Source organism: Bufo bufo, chromosome 2 (assembly GCF_905171765.1).
Source record: "Bufo bufo chromosome 2, aBufBuf1.1, whole genome shotgun sequence".
NCBI lineage: Eukaryota > Metazoa > Chordata > Amphibia > Anura > Bufonidae > Bufo > Bufo bufo.
Window position 1 is genome coordinate 180,617,738 of NC_053390.1, and position 19,316 is coordinate 180,637,053.

General features: G+C 39.9%; 2 protein-coding genes across 4 annotated transcripts in view; one reads left to right on the plus strand and one right to left on the minus strand.

The window, feature by feature from the left end:
- Positions 1-300, plus strand: part of SRFBP1 (serum response factor binding protein 1) — a 125,088-nt gene extending 124,788 nt beyond the window's left edge. For both annotated transcript variants that reach the window (XM_040415941.1, XM_040415942.1), the window contains exon 9: positions 69-300. In XM_040415941.1, the coding sequence (XP_040271875.1) occupies positions 69-244 (176 nt within the window). In that variant the 3' untranslated portion in view covers positions 245-300. The remainder of the gene's footprint in view (positions 1-68) is intronic.
- Positions 301-4,768: 4,468 nt separating this feature from the next.
- The window catches only part of LOX (lysyl oxidase), a 57,183-nt gene continuing 42,635 nt past the window's right edge, over positions 4,769-19,316 (minus strand). Inside the window, exons 4-7 of one of the 2 annotated variants that reach the window (XM_040415943.1) lie at positions 14,713-14,869; positions 10,231-10,326; positions 10,033-10,148; positions 4,769-5,660 (exon numbers count right to left, since the gene is read on the minus strand). In XM_040415943.1, the coding sequence (XP_040271877.1) occupies positions 5,654-5,660; positions 10,033-10,148; positions 10,231-10,326; positions 14,713-14,869 (376 nt within the window). In that variant the 3' untranslated portion in view covers positions 4,769-5,653. Of the gene's footprint in view, positions 5,661-10,028; positions 10,149-10,230; positions 10,327-14,712; positions 14,870-19,316 lie in introns of those variants that run through there. The other variant, XM_040415944.1, reaches the window with a different exon arrangement.

The following is a 19,316-nucleotide window of genomic DNA, read 5'->3' on the forward strand; positions in this document are numbered from 1 at the left end:
GCTTAACCCTTTGTGGCCATTGTGTTTTAGAATGTTCATATGTGTACCTTTTTTTTGTTTCCATATAGTTTTCCCTCACACAAACACTTTGTCAAGGAAACCGCAGCCTGTCAGAGCTTCAGCTGTAAAGCAGAGCAAAGTGCAAGAGCAGAGTCTACATCCGTCATGGGAAGCTAGCCGAAAACGGAAAGAGCAGTCCCAGATTGCAGTATTCCAAGGCAAAAGGATAGTTTTCGATGATTAGGTTTTATTTTAAATTTAGCCCAGATAATTCATGTTTAAATACATTTATTAAAAGTTTCTGCTTGTTTCTGTTTTTATTGTGACATGCCGACTGTGATGATTTTTGAATAAATGGGAACACCTGAAATGTATATTTTATTGACAGCTTTAGCTGTTCTGTACGTGCTCGTCCTCACAGCCTCCAGGTTGGACAGCGGCGTGCAGAGTGTGTGTGGGTGTGCAAGGCTCTGTCATTCTCCCCTAGAAGCCATGATTCTAGGAGAGCACACATTTGTACTTTACATTAGAGCATACCATAATCTATCTATCTTTATTTTATTTTTTTAATGAATTTATACAGAAGTCAGCACAATAAACCTCAAGATGTACAGTAACAGCCCCGTGTAGCTCATTGGATGCTCTGTTACAGTCCTGTACAAGACAACGCCATAATATGTCCGGGTGCATGAGGCCTTAAGTGTCCTGTCCCACCCTAAGTATCTGATCTGTGGGTGTCTGTCTGTTAGGACCACCACCGATTGCGAGAACGGTGGGCCCCATGAAATGGATGGAAATGGCTGGTTGGAAATACGACCACGCATTTCTATGGCATTGCCGGCGATAGCCGAGTGCAGTTCAGTGGCTCTCCCATAGAAATTAATGAAGCGGCCGCACTTATTTCCGACCAGCCGCTCTGTCCATTTCAGGGGGGCTCCATGGAGTATAGGACACCATTGTCGTGATCGATGGGGTTTCCAATGATCTAATAGTTATCCCCTATCCAGTAGATAGGGCATAGCTTTATCTAACCAGAATACCACTTTAAGTGTGCATTCTGCATGTGTTCTGGCATATAGCTATTTACATCCACACATTGTTCTATCTTGTGTAGGATGTCTTTTTGTGATACTTGTGGTCCGCTGCGGGCATCCTCCACTGTATGCATTTTTGCTGGGGATCGCCATTAGCAACGGGCCACAAGTGCAGGATCTTCTCCCCTGGGTATAGATGCACAACTGCATATGGAATTGAGCACTTCCTGCCTTTTGACACCACGCCATTTTTTGTAGTTTGTATATAGATACTGGGTCTTATCAGCCAGTCTTGGGTGGGGCTCAAAGCCTCCTCCCTTCTCCCATTGCAAGCATTGCTGCATGCTGGAGGTGACTGGGAGTTCGCTGTGAGTCAGACCTTCCGCTCCTGTAATTTGCCCACTGGCTACTGGTATTGCCCATACGGCACTGGTAGGTTAGCGTTAGGTCCCGAGCTACTTGAGATACCTTGGCGCGGTGCTCGGGCTCAGAAATATGTCCTTCATATAAGGATATATTGGCTAAATTCTCAATTTTAACACCAGTTTGAGGGTTTAGTCCGACTTGTTTGTTGGCATCCACAGTATGCATTTTTTTCTGGGGATCGCCATTAGCAACGGGCCACAAGTGCAGCATCTGCCTTTTGACTCCACACCATTTTTTGTAGTTCGGACACATTTCAGCCACAGTCAGCTTTATGAATATGCCCTTAAAAGATTTTTTTAATCTGTATTTTCTGCTCACACAGGCTTTGTTTTTTTAAATAACCAGTTTGACAATGTTAGTTGTGTCGATATTTCTTGTATCCAAACTTGCACAATTATATTATTATAGTTGCTTTTCTATAGTGTCTGATCTTCGTTGACATGAGGTCTTTTCATTACACGGCGGTATGTGTGCCGTCTCCGTAAGGTGCTTGTGACTTCTGTTGGATTTTCTGCGACTGTTGCTTCACAGTTTTGCCATGTCACCTGTCCCTCTGAACCACCATTGAAAATCATTAGATGCAATGTTGCGTGACCTGATATAGGCTTTCCTGCTTCAGCATACCTTGACCTAACCCACCAGTCACATAGAAGTGCGTATGGGTGTAACGTGTACAAGAAAACAGAAAGACTTGTTACTCTAACAACAGATGAGCACAACTCCTTATTCTTTCTGAAAAACTTGAAATACTTTATTCAAGTCATTTTCACAGAAGTTTGCAACCATAGTGGAGGCAGGCAAAAGAAAAACAGGACAGAATGCCAGAGAAGTCCATAGCCTGTGTTATAAATATGTGATTTAAAAGCAAACAAGAAACAGAAGCAAAGTCAAATTGTGTCACCAATTCTACAGAACAGCAAACTAGAAATAAAGCTCTTTGTTTAACTGGCATAGGCTTATATGGATTTAATTCAAGTTACAAATAAGCACCATTTAAGTCACTTTCTTCCATGGAAACAAAGTTCAATACCATTTTCCTTTACAGTTTATGACCCTGCATAGTGATGTTTCATGCAATAGTCAGTAATGTCAAACAATTTGTTTCATTAGGACATGTATTTAAATACGAGCTCTATAATGACTAAAAGAGTGTCATGTCATGGGAGTCCTGACCCATTCCAAGATGGACAATGTAAAACACAAGTAGGTTCAGTTCACACAGTGCAGTTATAGACCGAAAGAGCTGGATCTTACAGGGTAGTCTGATGCACCCAATCTATTTGTTGTAAGGGTCTCCTAGTGATAAGATTGTCACAGGGTGCACTGGTGCTGGGACACCCCCGGCGATGAGTTCAGAAGGGCTGCAGAGAAAACCCATTGATTTCTTTCAGAATTAGGAATCGGTCACCAGGAAATGGCCTTGTAGGGCCACCTCAGCTGATTGTAATGATATCTTTCACTCATTCCTAAGTGCACCCTTGGTCCTCCTGCTTCCTCTGCCAGCCTCTCCATCCTGATTCACAAGGCCAGACCTCTCTTTCTTAAAATTCAGAATTCCCTAATAAGGAATTTGAAGTTGAGTTCCCTAAACCAGACAATTTTGGGGGGGAAAACTGCACCATGTGAGCACAAACATAGGCTGATGAGCTCACATCTGAGTTCAGCTTTCCATTCTTCTGATCTAGTCTTGCTCAGTTGTGATCGTCAGACATTTGTTATTTTAACGGGAGAAAAAGTATAGGACTTTTTCTTCCATCAAAATTAACTGATATCTGACGAAACTGCCACAAACTGAGCACAACTGGTGCTCAAAATAAGCCATTTTTTCTCATTTTTCTGTTCTTCTGACAGTTCAGAAAAATGGAAAGCTAAACACAGATGTGAACGAGCCCATAGCAGATGAAAAGTAACTTGTATAAGAGGATAACCTGCACACAAGACCCTTTCATCACTAGATTTGTTAGGTTACGTTACTATGTCCTTTACTATATCACTTGTTTGGATGTGCAATACTGTAGTGCAAATGAAGTTTGATAATAGATACTTTTCCCTAAATGCCCTATTTTTAAAGATGTATTATTCTACACATCTTTGCATCCTATTACCATACTGTATCATCAGCACTAAGTTTAGATTACATGCTAGATTTTTTTTTTTTTTTGGGGGGGGGGATGTAGATAAAACAATTCTGGTTGCTATTTTATGGAAGGACAATTTTGAGCACTGTTTGTAAATCTTAAATGTACAGATACGGACGACCTCTCCTCAGGATAAGTCATCAATATCAGGTCGGTGGAGATCCATTTACTTGAATGGGAGCTGAGCTGCAGTACCCGGCACAGTCACTACACAGTGTACAGAGACTTCCACTCCTTAAATTCTATAGTTTCCGGTGCCATGGCTGCCTGGCAGGGGTACCAGATGTTGGACCCCTACCTATTTTCAGGATAGATCATTAGTGTCTGTAGCGCGTAGAACCCCTATAACTCCAACAGGTGACCACACCAACACATTACTCTTAGGGTAACCCGCATTATAATGCACCGATCTCTATTAGCAACAGGTCGCCAGCATTTCTACAGCGAAGATTTCTCCTGCGATGACCACCGCAGTTACCCAATATTGGAAAAAGAATTAAGCAAATCTAATTGACATTATGTAGATTTCTAAATCCGCACGTCAGGTCAGTTTCCACATGGAAGAATTTGCATCCAACGCTAGGGCAGCAAAGAGGCACAGAAAATAGTCCACTATTTTAGAGCTCTGATTTGGCTGTTAAAATATGTACAAATCTCATGTACTCTTTGCAGATTTCTTCTGCTCAGAAATTGACCTGCCATACGGATTTTTCAAATCCACAGCATGTTTATTATGTTTGCGGTTATAGCTGCAGATTTCATCCTTTTCAAATGAAGGGTGAGATCTGTGGCGAAACCACATTTAGAATTTGCAGTTTGGACACCGAAATCCGCACGTAAATTTGTGCAGATCTTCTTCGTGTTCCCCACGCCCGTGTGCAGGGGCCCTAAGAGGAAATTTATCACGCTCTGCACTCCAGAATTCTGGTTTAAAAAAATTGCAGAATAGGACTTTTGCAACTACTAAATTTGGGACGTTGTCCATTTCTGCACCACTCATTTAAGTTTGGAAAATTGGTGGATAAGTTGCAGACTCACTTCTGTATGGAGTTGGTGTAAAAAAAAAATGGTGTGACATTTGATATTTAAATCTATCGCAAAGGACACCATACTGACTTTAAAATGTTACCCTTATGAATAATTCCTCACACAGTCTTTACACAGATTGGAAATGCAGGGTTGCAGATGTTGGTGGAGATGCTGCTGCACAGATTGAAGTTGCAACTGGTGCCTGAAGGGGCCCAATAGTCTTACTGCTGCAAAGGACAACACTAGTATTATAAATGGCTCATAGTATGTGAGTGGGGGGGGGGGGGGGTTTATTGAGGATTTAACATTGGAAACCTGCAGCTACAAATAAAGATGCCTACTACAATAGTTGTCTTTCAGCTGACGCCTGTTCCTCCCGACTGCCCCATACACATACACGCTCCATTTGGGCGTCCGTGCAGGTGTTGTCAATGGAGGAGTAAGCCACTGCTGGTGGCTATCTCCTGACAGCATAAAATGAATCCAGTGTGAAAAGGATGTGTGTTATGGTCCATTCACACGACCGTATTTTCGGTCATCCACAGCGAATTGGATGCGACCCTTTCATTTCAATGGGCCTGCAAAAGATGTGGACAGCTATCCACATGTCCATTCTGCGGACCCACATAAAAGATAGATGTCCTATTCTTTTCCGTTTTGCGGACTAGAATAGGCATTTATATTATGGTCGGAACATGCGGGACTGCAAAGCGAGAGGGACGCACACGGCCAGTATCTGTATTTTGCGGATCCGATATCCGGACTGATATAGAAATCATTTTGCCTCATTATTGCATATATGGGAATATTACTTGTCTGTATCGAAAAAATAAACCAATGTCATTCCTACACAGATCAACCAGTCATTGTATGTATTAAAATAGTGCTAACTTCGTTACACATGGTTAAAATCCAGTTTATGTCAAAGTCCATATGCTTCCATTGAAAAGTGTTTACATCCAATTGGATCCAATGACTTGTCAACTCCAGAATAATCAAACCTTGATATGATTTCTTTCCTGCAGTCTAATAGCTGTAAAAAGGAAAAAAAAACATTACGTATTAACATTGCATGCTCAACCAACAACCCAAAAAAACATCTGGAATATGTGCAACTTATTCATTAGAGTATGAACATGTCACAAGGGGGTTGGCACGGGCACCCTGACTCTTGTGCTAATGGTGTTTTTCAGATCACGGAAACTAATTGGCAATATGCAGCACCAAGTGATCAGAATAGGGTTCTTTTATCCAAATGGAAATTTGACTTTTTGGACTTAAGACGAGAAATGGCTCAGTGCTTGCCAGGAAGGCGCGCTCATATTGAAGGCACTGGCTTTGTTCATGGAAATAAGACTTTAAAGAGATTAAACTTTATCCCAGAGAAATGTTCATCTGTTTGGTGTCCCATAATCAATTAGAAAATCAGCGGAGGAACTCCAGTGTCCGATAAAAGACCATAAAGACTTTATTGTGTGTCTTTAAAACCAAACAGGGAACACCATGGACACTTTTGGGTCTGACAGTGATATACACACACATTTTGGACCTTTAGGGTGAAACTTCTTTTTTGTCATATTCACGTATACACTATATATATATATATATATATATATATATATATATATAATTAGTTTTTTGGGGGGCTTTAGAGGAAGAGTATTTTTTCCATTTCCCATTTGAAGAGCTCTGATATTTTTATCAATATAGCTGTAGAAGGGACATATTTTTCCATCAACATAGTTGTGTAAGGACCTGTTTTCTGTGGGACATACTGTAGTTTTAGTTTGTACCGTTATAGGTTACAGAAAACTTTTTGATTACTTTTTATTGCACTTTTTGGGAGTATAATGAACAAAAACTGCAATTCTGTATTCTTTTTCACAGCTTTCACTGTTTGGTACAATTAAAATGTTAACTTTATTCTGGCAGCCATTATGATTATGGTGATACCATTTTTAATTTTTTTTTTGGGGGGGGGAATACCATTAGTGGGTATACAGTATATGACTTCTTGAACACTTTTTATTCTGTTTGTTAATTTGTTATGGAATTTGCCACGCAGTGTAACTGACAGGTTTATTCTGCACATCAATATGATTATGGAGATTAAAAAAATACTAAACAAATTTGGTTATTTTTTTACCACTTTTGTACAAAAAATATTTTTAATAAAAATAATTGGGGGGGATTTTGGTTCACATATTTAAAGAGCCATAACCTTTTATTTTGTGTGACGACTGATTTTTTTTTTTAGTATGTTTGGTACCTCTTTATGGGGCAGGATAACCACTAAAACAGCAATTTTGGATTTTTTTTATTTTATTTTTTACAAATGACATGATAATTTTATAGGATAGGTCATTAAAACTACATTATATAGACTTTTAGTTGTCATTGCAACAAATCAGCCAGGTTTGGGTCTAGCTCCAATCCCAGCCATTGCAGCAAAATCCCGGCTGTATATTATAGCCTGTTCCCTCTCCCAGTGGTACAATTGTTGTGCCTCATCTATCCCCGCAATGTAACTGTACATTGAGGTGCAGAAAGTAACTCTCAACACTACATATAATATTGTGGAGCATGAAGCCGTTAAGATGCTTTATGGTTGCCCAAAAAACCCTTTAATATTGCAGCCACATGATGCTAAGGCTTTCCAGTGACAACAAGCACGACCATGTATAGACTTTAAACGTCCAGTCAGTCAGCATATAACCGGTCAACGACTTCCTGAATGTTCTTTCAGGTTTTGCAGCTGCATGCTATTCATGCAGGAGGGGGTCACTGACGTCAAGGCTCCCCATAGAGAAGGCAGGGACTGGGTATCTGCACAAGCTGCCATCAGCTCTTCAGTAAGACTCAATACATTTGCTAAAGCCTGCAGGAACTGTATTCCCCCTGTAACTGTGGCTAATACAATGTGTCACCTGCAGTTACAGGAGAAATCAATTTTTAAAAAGTAATGTTTAAAGGGGTTCTCCGGGAATTAAGAAAATGAAAATACTTAAATATTATTTTATTATAAATATATTCCCAAATACCTTTCATTAGTTATAATGGCTAGTTTTGTCTAGAGAGCAATCATTAAGAGAAACAAAATGCCCTCCATATTAGTACACACAAAACCTGTCCTAATCACACAGCAGGACAAGTTACTGCACAACACTGAAGTAAAGAGCTGCCTCATCCTACTCTCCTACTTGTCAGGGATTATGATCCTGAATACAGTTTAATATGATATTTAGCTGAATATCTGTAGGAATGGAGTTCATGAGGAAACATGAAGTACAGAGAGGACGGACTCAGTGGTGTGAAGTAACTTGTCCTCCTGTGTGATTAGGACAGGTTTTGTGTGCACTAATAGGACGGCTGCCATTTTGTTCCTCCTAATGATTGCTCCCTAGACAAAACAAGCCATTATAACTAATGTAAGGTATTTGGGAATATATTTATAATGAAGTAATATTTAAGTATTTTCATTTTATAAATTCCCGGAGAACCCCTTTATCCCCAAAGGTCTTATATGCCCTTATAGGGGAGACACAAAGTGTAAAATTAAATAAAAGATAAAAAATAATTGAAAAAAAAGCTCACACAGGGCAACTTTTAACCCCGCCTCTGCTGACCATAACCCATATATCGCCTATATTAAAACAGCTGTCATGGAAAGAGGACATAACTTTAAAACGTACTCTAGTTCTGATCTTTTTTTTCTTTTTTTTTAACAATTTCCAGGAAAAATCTAAACAAAAATACTAAAAGAAAAATAGAATGAAAATAAAACCTTGTGTATCGCTAAAAAAAAAAAAAATTAAAACCGAACGGAAAAAAGTTATGGCTTTCAAAAGACATTTGTGCTAAAAAATAAATAAAAAAAAAGTGGTTAATCAATTCAGGAATCCTGTGTCATTGGACAAGATTCCAGCTGCATTAAAGGATTTATTGTTGATGCTGAAGATGCCATATATGTGTGAAAATGGATAGTCTTATTGAAAGCCACCCACATTTATGTATTTATGAAGTAAGGCTAATCTGCCAGATGTCGGGCTTTACATAAATCTTTTAAACTTCTTATTTCCACCTACTTAACACTTTCACGACCTCACCATTTAAATGAATGTGCTAATGGTCTGATTCCTGTGCCTGCAGCCAAGTCATTTACATGAAGTGCACGTTTCTGCATGCAGTGCCATCAGCAAGATCTAGACGGCACAGTGACAGCTCCATCCTGTACTGAACTGAAGTCAATTTCATAAAAAACTGAACACAGTGGTTATAGGATGTCATTGGATTCCTGAGCAGAGGCAGCTTGAAAATATAAATTGGCTCTTATGATTGGGTGGTTAGCCTATAAGTGACAATCTGGCCTTATAAATCAATGTCTGGCACTTTAAATGAGTCTTGGAACAGTGACTTAAGATGTAAACCAAAACGGGAATCTTTTCCATAAGAAAAAGTCATCCATCTACAGACAGGTTTTAGGGGGGGTTTGCCTCTTGTCAGGCAGGGCAGGGTGCTGGTTTGGCTGGATGAGAGGCTTTTGACATGGGTCTGGTGGAATTCAGTTCCTCCTTGTGGAGAGGACTTGGAGCCATTCATAGTAGGTGGGATTTGCCTCTTCTCTGCATGTCTGCTGTTCAGATAACCGGTAGCTTTAATCAATAGGCTATCGGCGATCTGTATATGGGGACAGCAGGAAACGCATAGATGATTCCCTGCCAACTTTTGCCCCATTGTAAAAAATTTTAAATAAAACTATGTCCCGCAAAAAAGAGCACAAACCCGAACACACCAATTTTAGACATCCTCCTTGACACGAAAGCTCTTTGCATGAGTGTCAGGTGCTCAGACAATAATATGTTCCTTTGATCAGACTATGTCTGCCCACAGTTTTGCATCTACAAAACTACGGACAGACTCGCTTGCATCCACAAGCCCTATTATAAAAAACATAGTACAGAGGCAGCTGTAGCACTAAAGTTTTTTAAGGAGCGAGTTAGTGGAATAACACCCCTTCTAGACAACACTTTTTTTTAGTTAGACCAGATCCAGGAAAGAGTTAAAACAATCTGAACCAGATAGAATAAAATCTGTGGCTTATAGTATTTTACATGAAACCCCATCAAGCCTGTCCTTGTGTTACAATACTTTTGTTTCAATTTAAAAGATTTCATTTTGCTAAACAATCAAGCTTCCCAAAGTGCTAAGGATATCCATCAGTAAAAAGGTTACCGGTCTATTCAATTCTAAATACCTCCTGGCTGTCAGTCTCCATAAGGACATAATATAGTACAATTGTACAGTAAGTAGGGTATCTCCAACCAGTTCAGAAGTGCACTCCATGATTTCTGAAGATCATGCTTTCGTAACTGCTTATAATAATTAAAATAAAAAATTATACTCACGGAGAAATCGAACAGCTAGAAGTGTATACATGTTGACCGGTATATCGTACATCACAGCGGACAATGTTGTTGGAGTAATCAGATTCTGGAACCAAGTAGCTTGGATTCACACTGACCTGGGAAATGCATTTATATTTCATTACTTTTAAAGTCTTGTGCTAAGTTCCAGATGCAAATGAACAAGCTGTTTCCATTTACCTTCAAAATATAGTTTCCAGGCTTTACATCTGTGATGTCAATCCATTGGCAATCAATATCAGCATTGTAGGTGTCATAACAACCAGGACTCAGTCCCTGAACATTAGAACATAACATAGTTTATGTAGGTTAAAATATTCATATATAATGTGCAATTTCCAAAGAGATCCATCAACAATAGATAACCAACATTTTGTGAAAACTAATAGTTTCACACTTGTTCTCCGGATCTGACATTGCCAGATACTATCTCCTTCCCACTGGACGCCATTGACTATAAGAGATCCACTGCATGCCTTGGTTTTTGTCCGTCCGATTTCCAACATTGTCTGAGGGACCTGCCAACCGGCACACCCATCCACAGAGAAGTCTTAGGCCTCAAGGTTAAGTACAGCTTGGAAGAAATGGGACCCTGGGCTATGAGCAAACTAGGGCTATCCATGTTCTGACTTTTTTTTTTCCGTTCCGTTTCTGCAGATTCCGTTTGCAGTCCGTATGCGGAACCATTCACTTCAATGGGTCCGCCAAAACAACGGAAGGTACTCCATATGCATTCAGTTTCCGTATTTTCGTTCCGTTCAAAGATAGAACATGTCCTATTATTGCCTACAAATCACGTTCCATGACTCCATTCAAGTCAATGGTTCCGCACAAAAAACCGAATGCATATGGAATGCAACCGTAGGTCTTCCATATCCGTTCCGTTTTTTGTGGAAACCTCCTATTGAAAATGTTATGCCCAGCTAAATTTTTTTATGTGCTTACAGTTTAAACATTATTGCATGCTACTCTTTTTGATCCGCAAAAAAACGGATCACAAATGGAAAGGAAGCGGAACAGAAACGGAAACACTACTGAAACAAAAAAACGTATCAGCTTGAAAAGGACCGCAAAACCATACAGTCGTGTGCAAGAGGCCTTAGACTTCAAGAGTGTGTTGGGTCCACATCACGGATCAAAGTAGTGCCTGTCTCTGTTTTTTTTACTGACCCAAGGACAGCGGAAAACCACTTGATGTATGAATAAACACATTAAAGTCAATGGATCCATGTGCTGTCCATGGAGAACATAGACGGCACATGTCTGTGATTCACTGATGTGTGAATAATCCCTAATAGTGGATTGTAATAACCTGTTTCAATCCAGGCCCAACTAGTCACTGTAATTAACTGAAAACAGACTGGAATAAAACATCACTTTTCACAGCTTATTTATCCTCCACAGGATAGAGGTTACGTGTCTGAGAGAATGGCAGTCCGTGCACCCATTCTGGACTGCATGTTCATGGCTCCATTCAACTGTATGGTGCTGCCGGCGATAACCCGGTACAAATGCTGGGCTATCTCTGCTAGCTTTATATAGCTAAATTAAGCTCTAATGCATGTATGACCGCCTGGCTATACAAAAAGGGGAGCATGGGCCCCACTGATCAGACACTGTCCTGTAGGTAAGGGTTAAGTTGTCTTAAAGGGACAACCCTTTTAAAATCATTGTTTAATACAACAGTGTAGTCAAATGTGGGCTGTTTTTATAAAGAATAGATGGCTTTTATTGTGTATATTGGCACCTGCCCTCCAGAAGAGTGTGCCTAAGGGTCCATTCACACGTCCGCAAATGGGTCGGCATCCGTTCCTCAATATCAGGATCGGGTGCAGACCCATTCATTCTCTATGGGGCCGGAAGAGATGCGGAGAGCACACTATGTGCTCTCAGCATCCGCATTTTTGGAGCGCGGACCCGAACTTCCGGGCCAAGGCTCTGCAGAAAAATAGAACATGTCCTATTGTTGTCCGCAATTGCGGACAAGAATAGGCAGTTCTATGGGGGGTGCCTGCCGGGTGTATTGCGGATCCGCAATACACCACAGACGTGTGAATGGGACCCTAAAGGTGATTTGTTGCAGAATTTTTTGCAACTTTCCCATTCACCAGAATGAGAATTGCAGAAATCCATTTGCTTACAACCCCATTCAGATCAACTGAACTGATTTTTGTCTGCAACAAATCTGCCACGTGTGACTATCTCCTTCTCTATTTGATTCTCGGTCTTGTCTGACATTCTTGTACATTTTCCATCACTGTGTAATTAGCACACAAAACTTAATACATCAGTTTTCAGTTATTAATATGCTACAGCTACGGAGCAATACCAGAAGAATGTGTATTTGCAGGCAGGCACGTTTCAGGGTAATGTGAGCTTTGCAGAAAGTGGGACAAGCATGCTTCCCTGCAGACGTGGTGTATGCTATTACAGAAAGGGATTTTTAAAAATTCTTGGCTTTGGGTTTGAATAGAAATGGCTTCTGATCAAATAGCGCCTGAGGTTTCACCTCGCATAGGAAAATGTGCATATTACATGAAGCCAAGTAACTCTTGCTTGCTATTAAGCCTCTTGTTCTGCTTGCAGAACACTCTATTCTTTTTGCTCTGGATGAAGCCATTCTTGTCAGTTTCACAATATGAGTTCGTAGAATACGGAATCTAACAACATCTGTGTTCTCAGTTTCCACCGGGATGTTCCTAATGACCTACCTGTACAAATAATACATTCTTTGGGACAACTGAACAGTTGTAAAGAATCTGTTGTCTAAGAAAGTATAATCTACTGTCCTCTTAAACTGCGTCAGCTCTTTCAACAAGGAATGGCCCACATTTACTATTATTAGTGCACCTGAATTGGGGTGTAAATAGTTCCAAAAATTTTGCGCATTGTTGGTGCAATTTGGCACATTTCATTTTTGACACATTTATGAAGCAAGTAAGGCAAAAAGAGTGAACCGCTAAGGGGATGTGTGAAAGTTACATAGCTTTAAGGGGTTCTCTAGGAATAATGTATAATGGCCACCAGCAACCTATCCAAGAATGTGAGCAGGACTGGTTGCCTCTACTTGCAGAGCTGCCTAGGGGAGTGAGGAGCGAGGCCTCACTACATATGTGGCTCTGGCACTTACATATACTACATATTGGTGAGTTTTCTTGTCAGGCTGCTCAGCCAGGATGACATATCATAGACAGGAGCAGATCATTACCATCTATTGTAGAGCAGTGTAGTGAGGCCGCAGCTCTGCAAGTGGTGCTTACATTCTAGGACAGGTTGCTGGTGGCCATTTTAAATAATTCCCGGCGAAAACCTTTAGGATGCAACAGTTTGCCCCAAATGCTTCTATTTTTTTATTTATTTATAGTAGGTATAATACCACTTTAAGTTAGAATGATCCTTATTTCTCAGTTGTTTTATTGTTTGTATGTGAAATATTGTGCTGCTGTACCTTTTTTGGTTTGCTCCAATACTCTGGCACAAAATAGTAAGCCAACCTATAGATGGTATGAACTTGGACAACCTATAGGTGCACCATATTTGTCATCCAACATCAGCCAATTTTTAGACTGCCTGTTTGCACTATCTATTAGACAATATTAGTAAATCTATCCCTTTGCATTTACAGATATCTTACTGACTATTGAGTTGATTTTGATGTGCATGACATCTTCCAACCGTAATACATTAATTCCTTCAACTTTCTTCTAGTTACCATTGGAAACAGTGCATATTTTCTGCAGTCAGAGATGTGACCAAGCAGCTTAGCTATCTGTGTTGGACTTCAACACATCTGATCCAGAGATGTGTGGTAGGACGCTGGTCTCCCTCACTCCATAGAAATAAAATGCTTGAGTAGGGAAGATTGATTGACGAACTGACCGATCATTATCTCTCCATCAGCCATTCAGGGGAGCGTACGAAGGCCTCCATACACATTCGATAGTCGACTGAAACAGGTTTGGCTGACATAGATCTCATATTGCCAGCTTACCATGAACTCACAAATACAATACAATGATCTCTGTTTAGAAGTAAACTAGTAGAATTGGGGTTTGGTTTTTAATGTGAATAGAAAAGAAAACAATGTCTAACTGAAAATCTGTAGAAGATATGTGAAACTAAACATAGACTAAATACCCTTTATGTGCATGGAATACTGAGAAACGTGGATGTAAACTTTAATGGACAAGTCGGCTAGCTGTTTTCACTGGTTTAATCCGCTGATATTTTCCAGATGTTCAGAAGTGTTCAGAAGACATAAAGACCTGCTAATATCTAGTACCCAAGGATGTGGACAATCATGAAGCACATATTAAACAAACAGTATATAACCAAAAGGCTGGACACACACAAAGTTTTTGCTACTATTTTTTTTTAAGCAAAACCCAGACGTGGATACAGTAATAAGGAAAAAAAATCATTTCATAGAAACATAGAATGTGTCGGCAGATGAGAACCATTTGGCCCATCTAGTCTGCCCATCTGGGCCCATCTAGTCTGCCCATCATTCTATTTCCCATTCCTTTTGGATCCACCCCTGGCTTTAATATAAAAAAAAAAGAAGCTAAATAAACATTAGCATGGAAAGAGAATCAAAGCAATACAACCTAAAGCATACCTAAACCATAATCTCAGAATGTAAGAAAGTCACATATTTCTCACCTGTGTATGTGCAGTACATGCAAATCGCCTATAGTAACCATAGTCACAAGATGTATCCTCCAGGCAAAAACTGGCCTTGTGGCCCTCAGCAACTCTTCTGTGCGACTGTGCATCAAGTAAGTCATAGTGACTAAACTCGTCCATACTGTGGTAATGTCTGTCAAGGACATAAATGTGAAGTTACAATTGCATTTTAGTATGATTTGGGATGAAAGAAAGATGCACCATCCTCTCATACAGCTGACAGCTGAGTATCTCGTGAGCAGTGGGTTTATAATCATAGACGTGTTTAGCTATTTACAGTATGCACTTACAAAAAAGAACTGGAAAGGTGCAAATAGTGTTGAGCGAAGCGAGCTTCGGATGCTTCGTTCAAAACTTTGGTTAAATAAAGTGAAAATGTTATAGCTCTCGTCATTACAGATGCAGCAATACAAATTACACGTAGATCTTTTTTGTCGCTGTTTTTACAAAATAAAGCAATGCGAAATGCTATTTTTTGTATCTTTTTAACATTTTATCAAACTTTTTTAGACTTGAACTTATTACAGACCAATCACTGAACTAATACTCTGCTATTTTAGGTGTTATAAGTGTCTGTTTTGCATTGACATGCAGCCTATCAGACCCTGGGTCTGGTAAGGCTTAATAGACTTTCAGCTGCCATGACAACATCTGCGTACTGCGGCATACTGCGATCATGTTGACTTTACAGAGGGAGCCCACTTCTGTCAAACACCTTATATGGAGTAGTCGCTATTATCTAAGGGGTAAATGAGACTCCCCTGATCTCCATTATAACAGTGGGGCCCTGGCTGTATATTACAGGAAATGCCCCGCACATTTGCTGTGCCAGCATGGTCAGCTGGACTAATAAGCCTGTCTACTTTGGCAACTGACTGCTGGTCAGGACAAACATACTCATCCTGACAAAGACAGAGGAGGCTTAGGACTCATGCACATGACCATTGTTTAGGTCCGCATCTGAGCTGCATTTTTTGTAGCTCGGATGCAGAACCATTCACTTCAATGGGCTCGGAAAAGATGCGGACAGCACTCGGTGTTCTGTCCGCATCTGTGGCTCTATTCCGTGGCCCCGCAAAAAAAAAAAAAAGAACATGTCCTATCCTATTCTTGTCTGGTTTAATGACAAGAATAGGCATTTCTATCATGGGCCACTCGTTCCACAATTTGTGGAAGGCACACTGCCAGCATCCGTGTTTTGCGGACAGCAAAATATGGGGCGTTCATGTGCATGAGCGCCTATTATGATTGTCCGCACTTGAACATCGTTTTTTAAAATATAAATAGATAAAACATTCTGGTCACAGATTACTTTTTATACAAATCTCCAAAGCCATGATTATATATAGACATAAAGTTGACTATGGGGGGAATTTTTTTAATTGAATGGCAACATTTTTGGCTAAAAATATTTTTGCATGATTGGCTTTTAATTAAAATATTCAACTGTTTGTCTCATGCAGCCTGCATGTATTCTTGTACATTGCAGACTGCACAGCCCTTTTCAATGTCAAATCTGTCAGACAGTCTCTCTGATTGCTCATCTGTATGCCCTCTCTTTCCCCTCCTGAACACTCATTAAGCTGAAATCCCTTATGATTTAAGTTTATTTCAGTTGGTTGTAAAGATGTCCGCTTACATTTTAGTTCAGGAGGGCAGAGAGAGGGGCTACAGACTGAGAAGTTTGAGAGCCTGTTGGACGAATTTCACACTATTAGGGACTGAGCCGGCGACAGAAGACGCATTGAGCAAATTGTTTCATGCAATTCAAGTACAAGAATAAATGAATTCCAGTTAAAAAAAAAAAAATTCTAAAGGGGTCCATAGCCTTAATAATGTGCTGGCTGCCTGCAGCAATCTGCGTGCCGCTACCTGGCTAAGGTCCTTGCAAATTTAAAATCAAGAAATGACACGTCTCTTCTGTTTTCACCTGTGATGAAGATTCCATATGCTGTGGATTCCCACTGACATCAATTGGATGCTGACTATACACATATTTCATGTGGATTGCGGCATGGAATAGATCTCGGAATCCATGTGAAAAACAAGCCACGCGAGCTTACCCTACAGATATGGTAATAGGATTGCTAGTAAAGCAAAGCTGGAGAAGCTCATTTACTAATACTGACTTAAAGCCAAAATAGGTCTTAAAATGTGTACGTTTTAGAATTCAGACTATGGCTGAGGAAGCAGCAGTGTTGGGTAACATTAGTTACCCTTAGCATGATCTTGGCGTTCCACACTTCCACATTCTCAGCCGTGGACTCTTAACATTTGCTTTTGGCAACTGAACTTGGAAGACTATAAGTACTGTTGTTTTAAAGACTGACTTCACGTCTGCATTCACATCAAACACTCTGGAAAAAATGCAAAAATGCAAAAAAAAAAAGACAAAATAACGCAGCATCCAGAGCTATTATGTCCAGTAAAAATGTGGAACCACATCATACTCATTAGTGTCGGATCCGGTACTGCCTTTATTTTAGTTTTTCTCTCCCTATAACGGAAAATAAAATGGAAATAATAGCACACATGTGAAACCATTCGTAGAGCCCATGACCATTGCTTCTGTTTTTTTTTTGTGCATAGCAATATTCTGAAATATGTGCAGCATTGATATTGGTAATGCATTGGTATTTTTTTTTCAGCCATTCTGTCTATAAATGCTTATTCCTTGTGCTGGAAAAAAATGTAGAAGACAGTGTTTGAGTGAATGAGGAAAACAAATGAAACTGGCTGTACATTTACTGGAAAAAAAAAACTTTCAACTGTCTGGAAGTATAGATGTGCATCATCAAATATTTCAACTTAGCAGAAGAAAATGAATTGTGCAGCCACCAGATTTGCACTTAGCTAAATAAATCCAGATGTTCAGAAGTTCAGCATTTTCATAATTTCCTGTTCTAAAACAGTTATGATAGCTGTATGAGATACAGCATTTCTTGAAAGGTTGAATGACAAAGCTTTGACAAAATCAAACCCTTAAGGCACAGCAAAATTGGATGGAAATTCTTCTCGCAACAGCAAAAAGTTCCAAGGAAGTTTTTTTTTTTATTGTTATAAGAAGACTGATTTACTGAACTTCTTGCTGTATGTCCCAATCTTGGCTCTATCTAGTGGGTATGTGGTTTCTCGGAAGAGCAGCACATCTGGGATATCTATGATGATGGGTTTTCTACTGAAAAGTACAAGGAAAGGTCTAATTCTAGGGTCTAAAGAGACTATGGCCTCCTGCACACGACCGTATGTATTTTGCGGTCCTCAAAAAAACGGATCTGCAAAAAATACGGATGACATCTGTGTGCATTCCGAATTTTGCAGAACGGAACAGCTGGCCCCTAATAGAACAGTACTATCCTTTTCCATAAAGCGGACAATAATAGGGCATGTTCTATAGGTTTTCAAGGCTTTATTGCAGGGTGACTTAAAATGCCTGTAATAGTTTGGGATTCCTTTAGGCCTAAGTGATGCACAACATATTAGTGTTAGAACTAATTTAAAAATTAGATTGTGCACATGCTTTATGCATCAGTGCATGATTATAAACCTGGATATGCAGTAACTTAGTGATATGGCATAATATACAATTTATAAGGATATAATGGAAAACTATATATATATATTTTTTTCTGTTCTACTTTCTTAATATTATTCTGGAGTTTTAATGAAGGCTATTATAACAAAAACCAAGTAAGTATTTTTACATTTTCCAATGGGTCAGGCTCTTGTCACATCTGTGTTGTGGCTTCCATTTTGATGCGTCTAGAGATGAGCGAAGTTTTGGAAAATTCAATTCGGCTGCTTCGCCGAATTTTACAAAAAAATTTGCTTTGTGACGAAGTAGCGGGTGCAATGACAAGGAGCTGCAACAGTGCTGCTCCCCATCATTGTACCCCTCAGATTCCACGTTCATACATGATTGTGGCATCTGAAAGTAAAAACAGTGTAAAATTCAATCATACTTACTGCCTCTATTTGCTTGAAGATCTGGCATGAAATCTTGCGCTGCCTGAGACGACGACGTCACCACAAATGGGATTTCAGCCGAGATCTTCAACCAAGATAGCGGCAGCCGGCCCGTCACAAGCAAATTGAGGAGGTAAGTATGATTTTTTGTTTTTTTTTGGTTTACACTATTCAATTTGCTACCATGAAGCACAAGGAACTTCGGCTTCACGGCGGATCGAATCTATTCTGAAATTCGGATCGAATTCCACTTCGTTGGATTCGAGTTGCTCGACTCTATCTGTGTCCTTTGATGGATAAGAACCATTTGACTTATTACAGGGTCCATTGAGATTCCATCATGTTGTCAATCATTTTGACAGCAATAATAGTGCTGCATGCTGTGCTTTTCTTGCCATCAAATGGGACATAATTGCTGACAGAGCCTTCAAGAAGAGTCTTTGATGTACATGGGAGCCGAAACTTAGTTTTTCATTTGAAGACTCCCTTACTGTACCTTACTGTCAAAACGTCATCGCTGGAAGTCCGGATACAGAGACCGGCAAGGCCACAGGAAATGGTGGCATGGGAATGGTGAGGGATCAAAGGTGAGTATTATTCTGTTTTATATCATT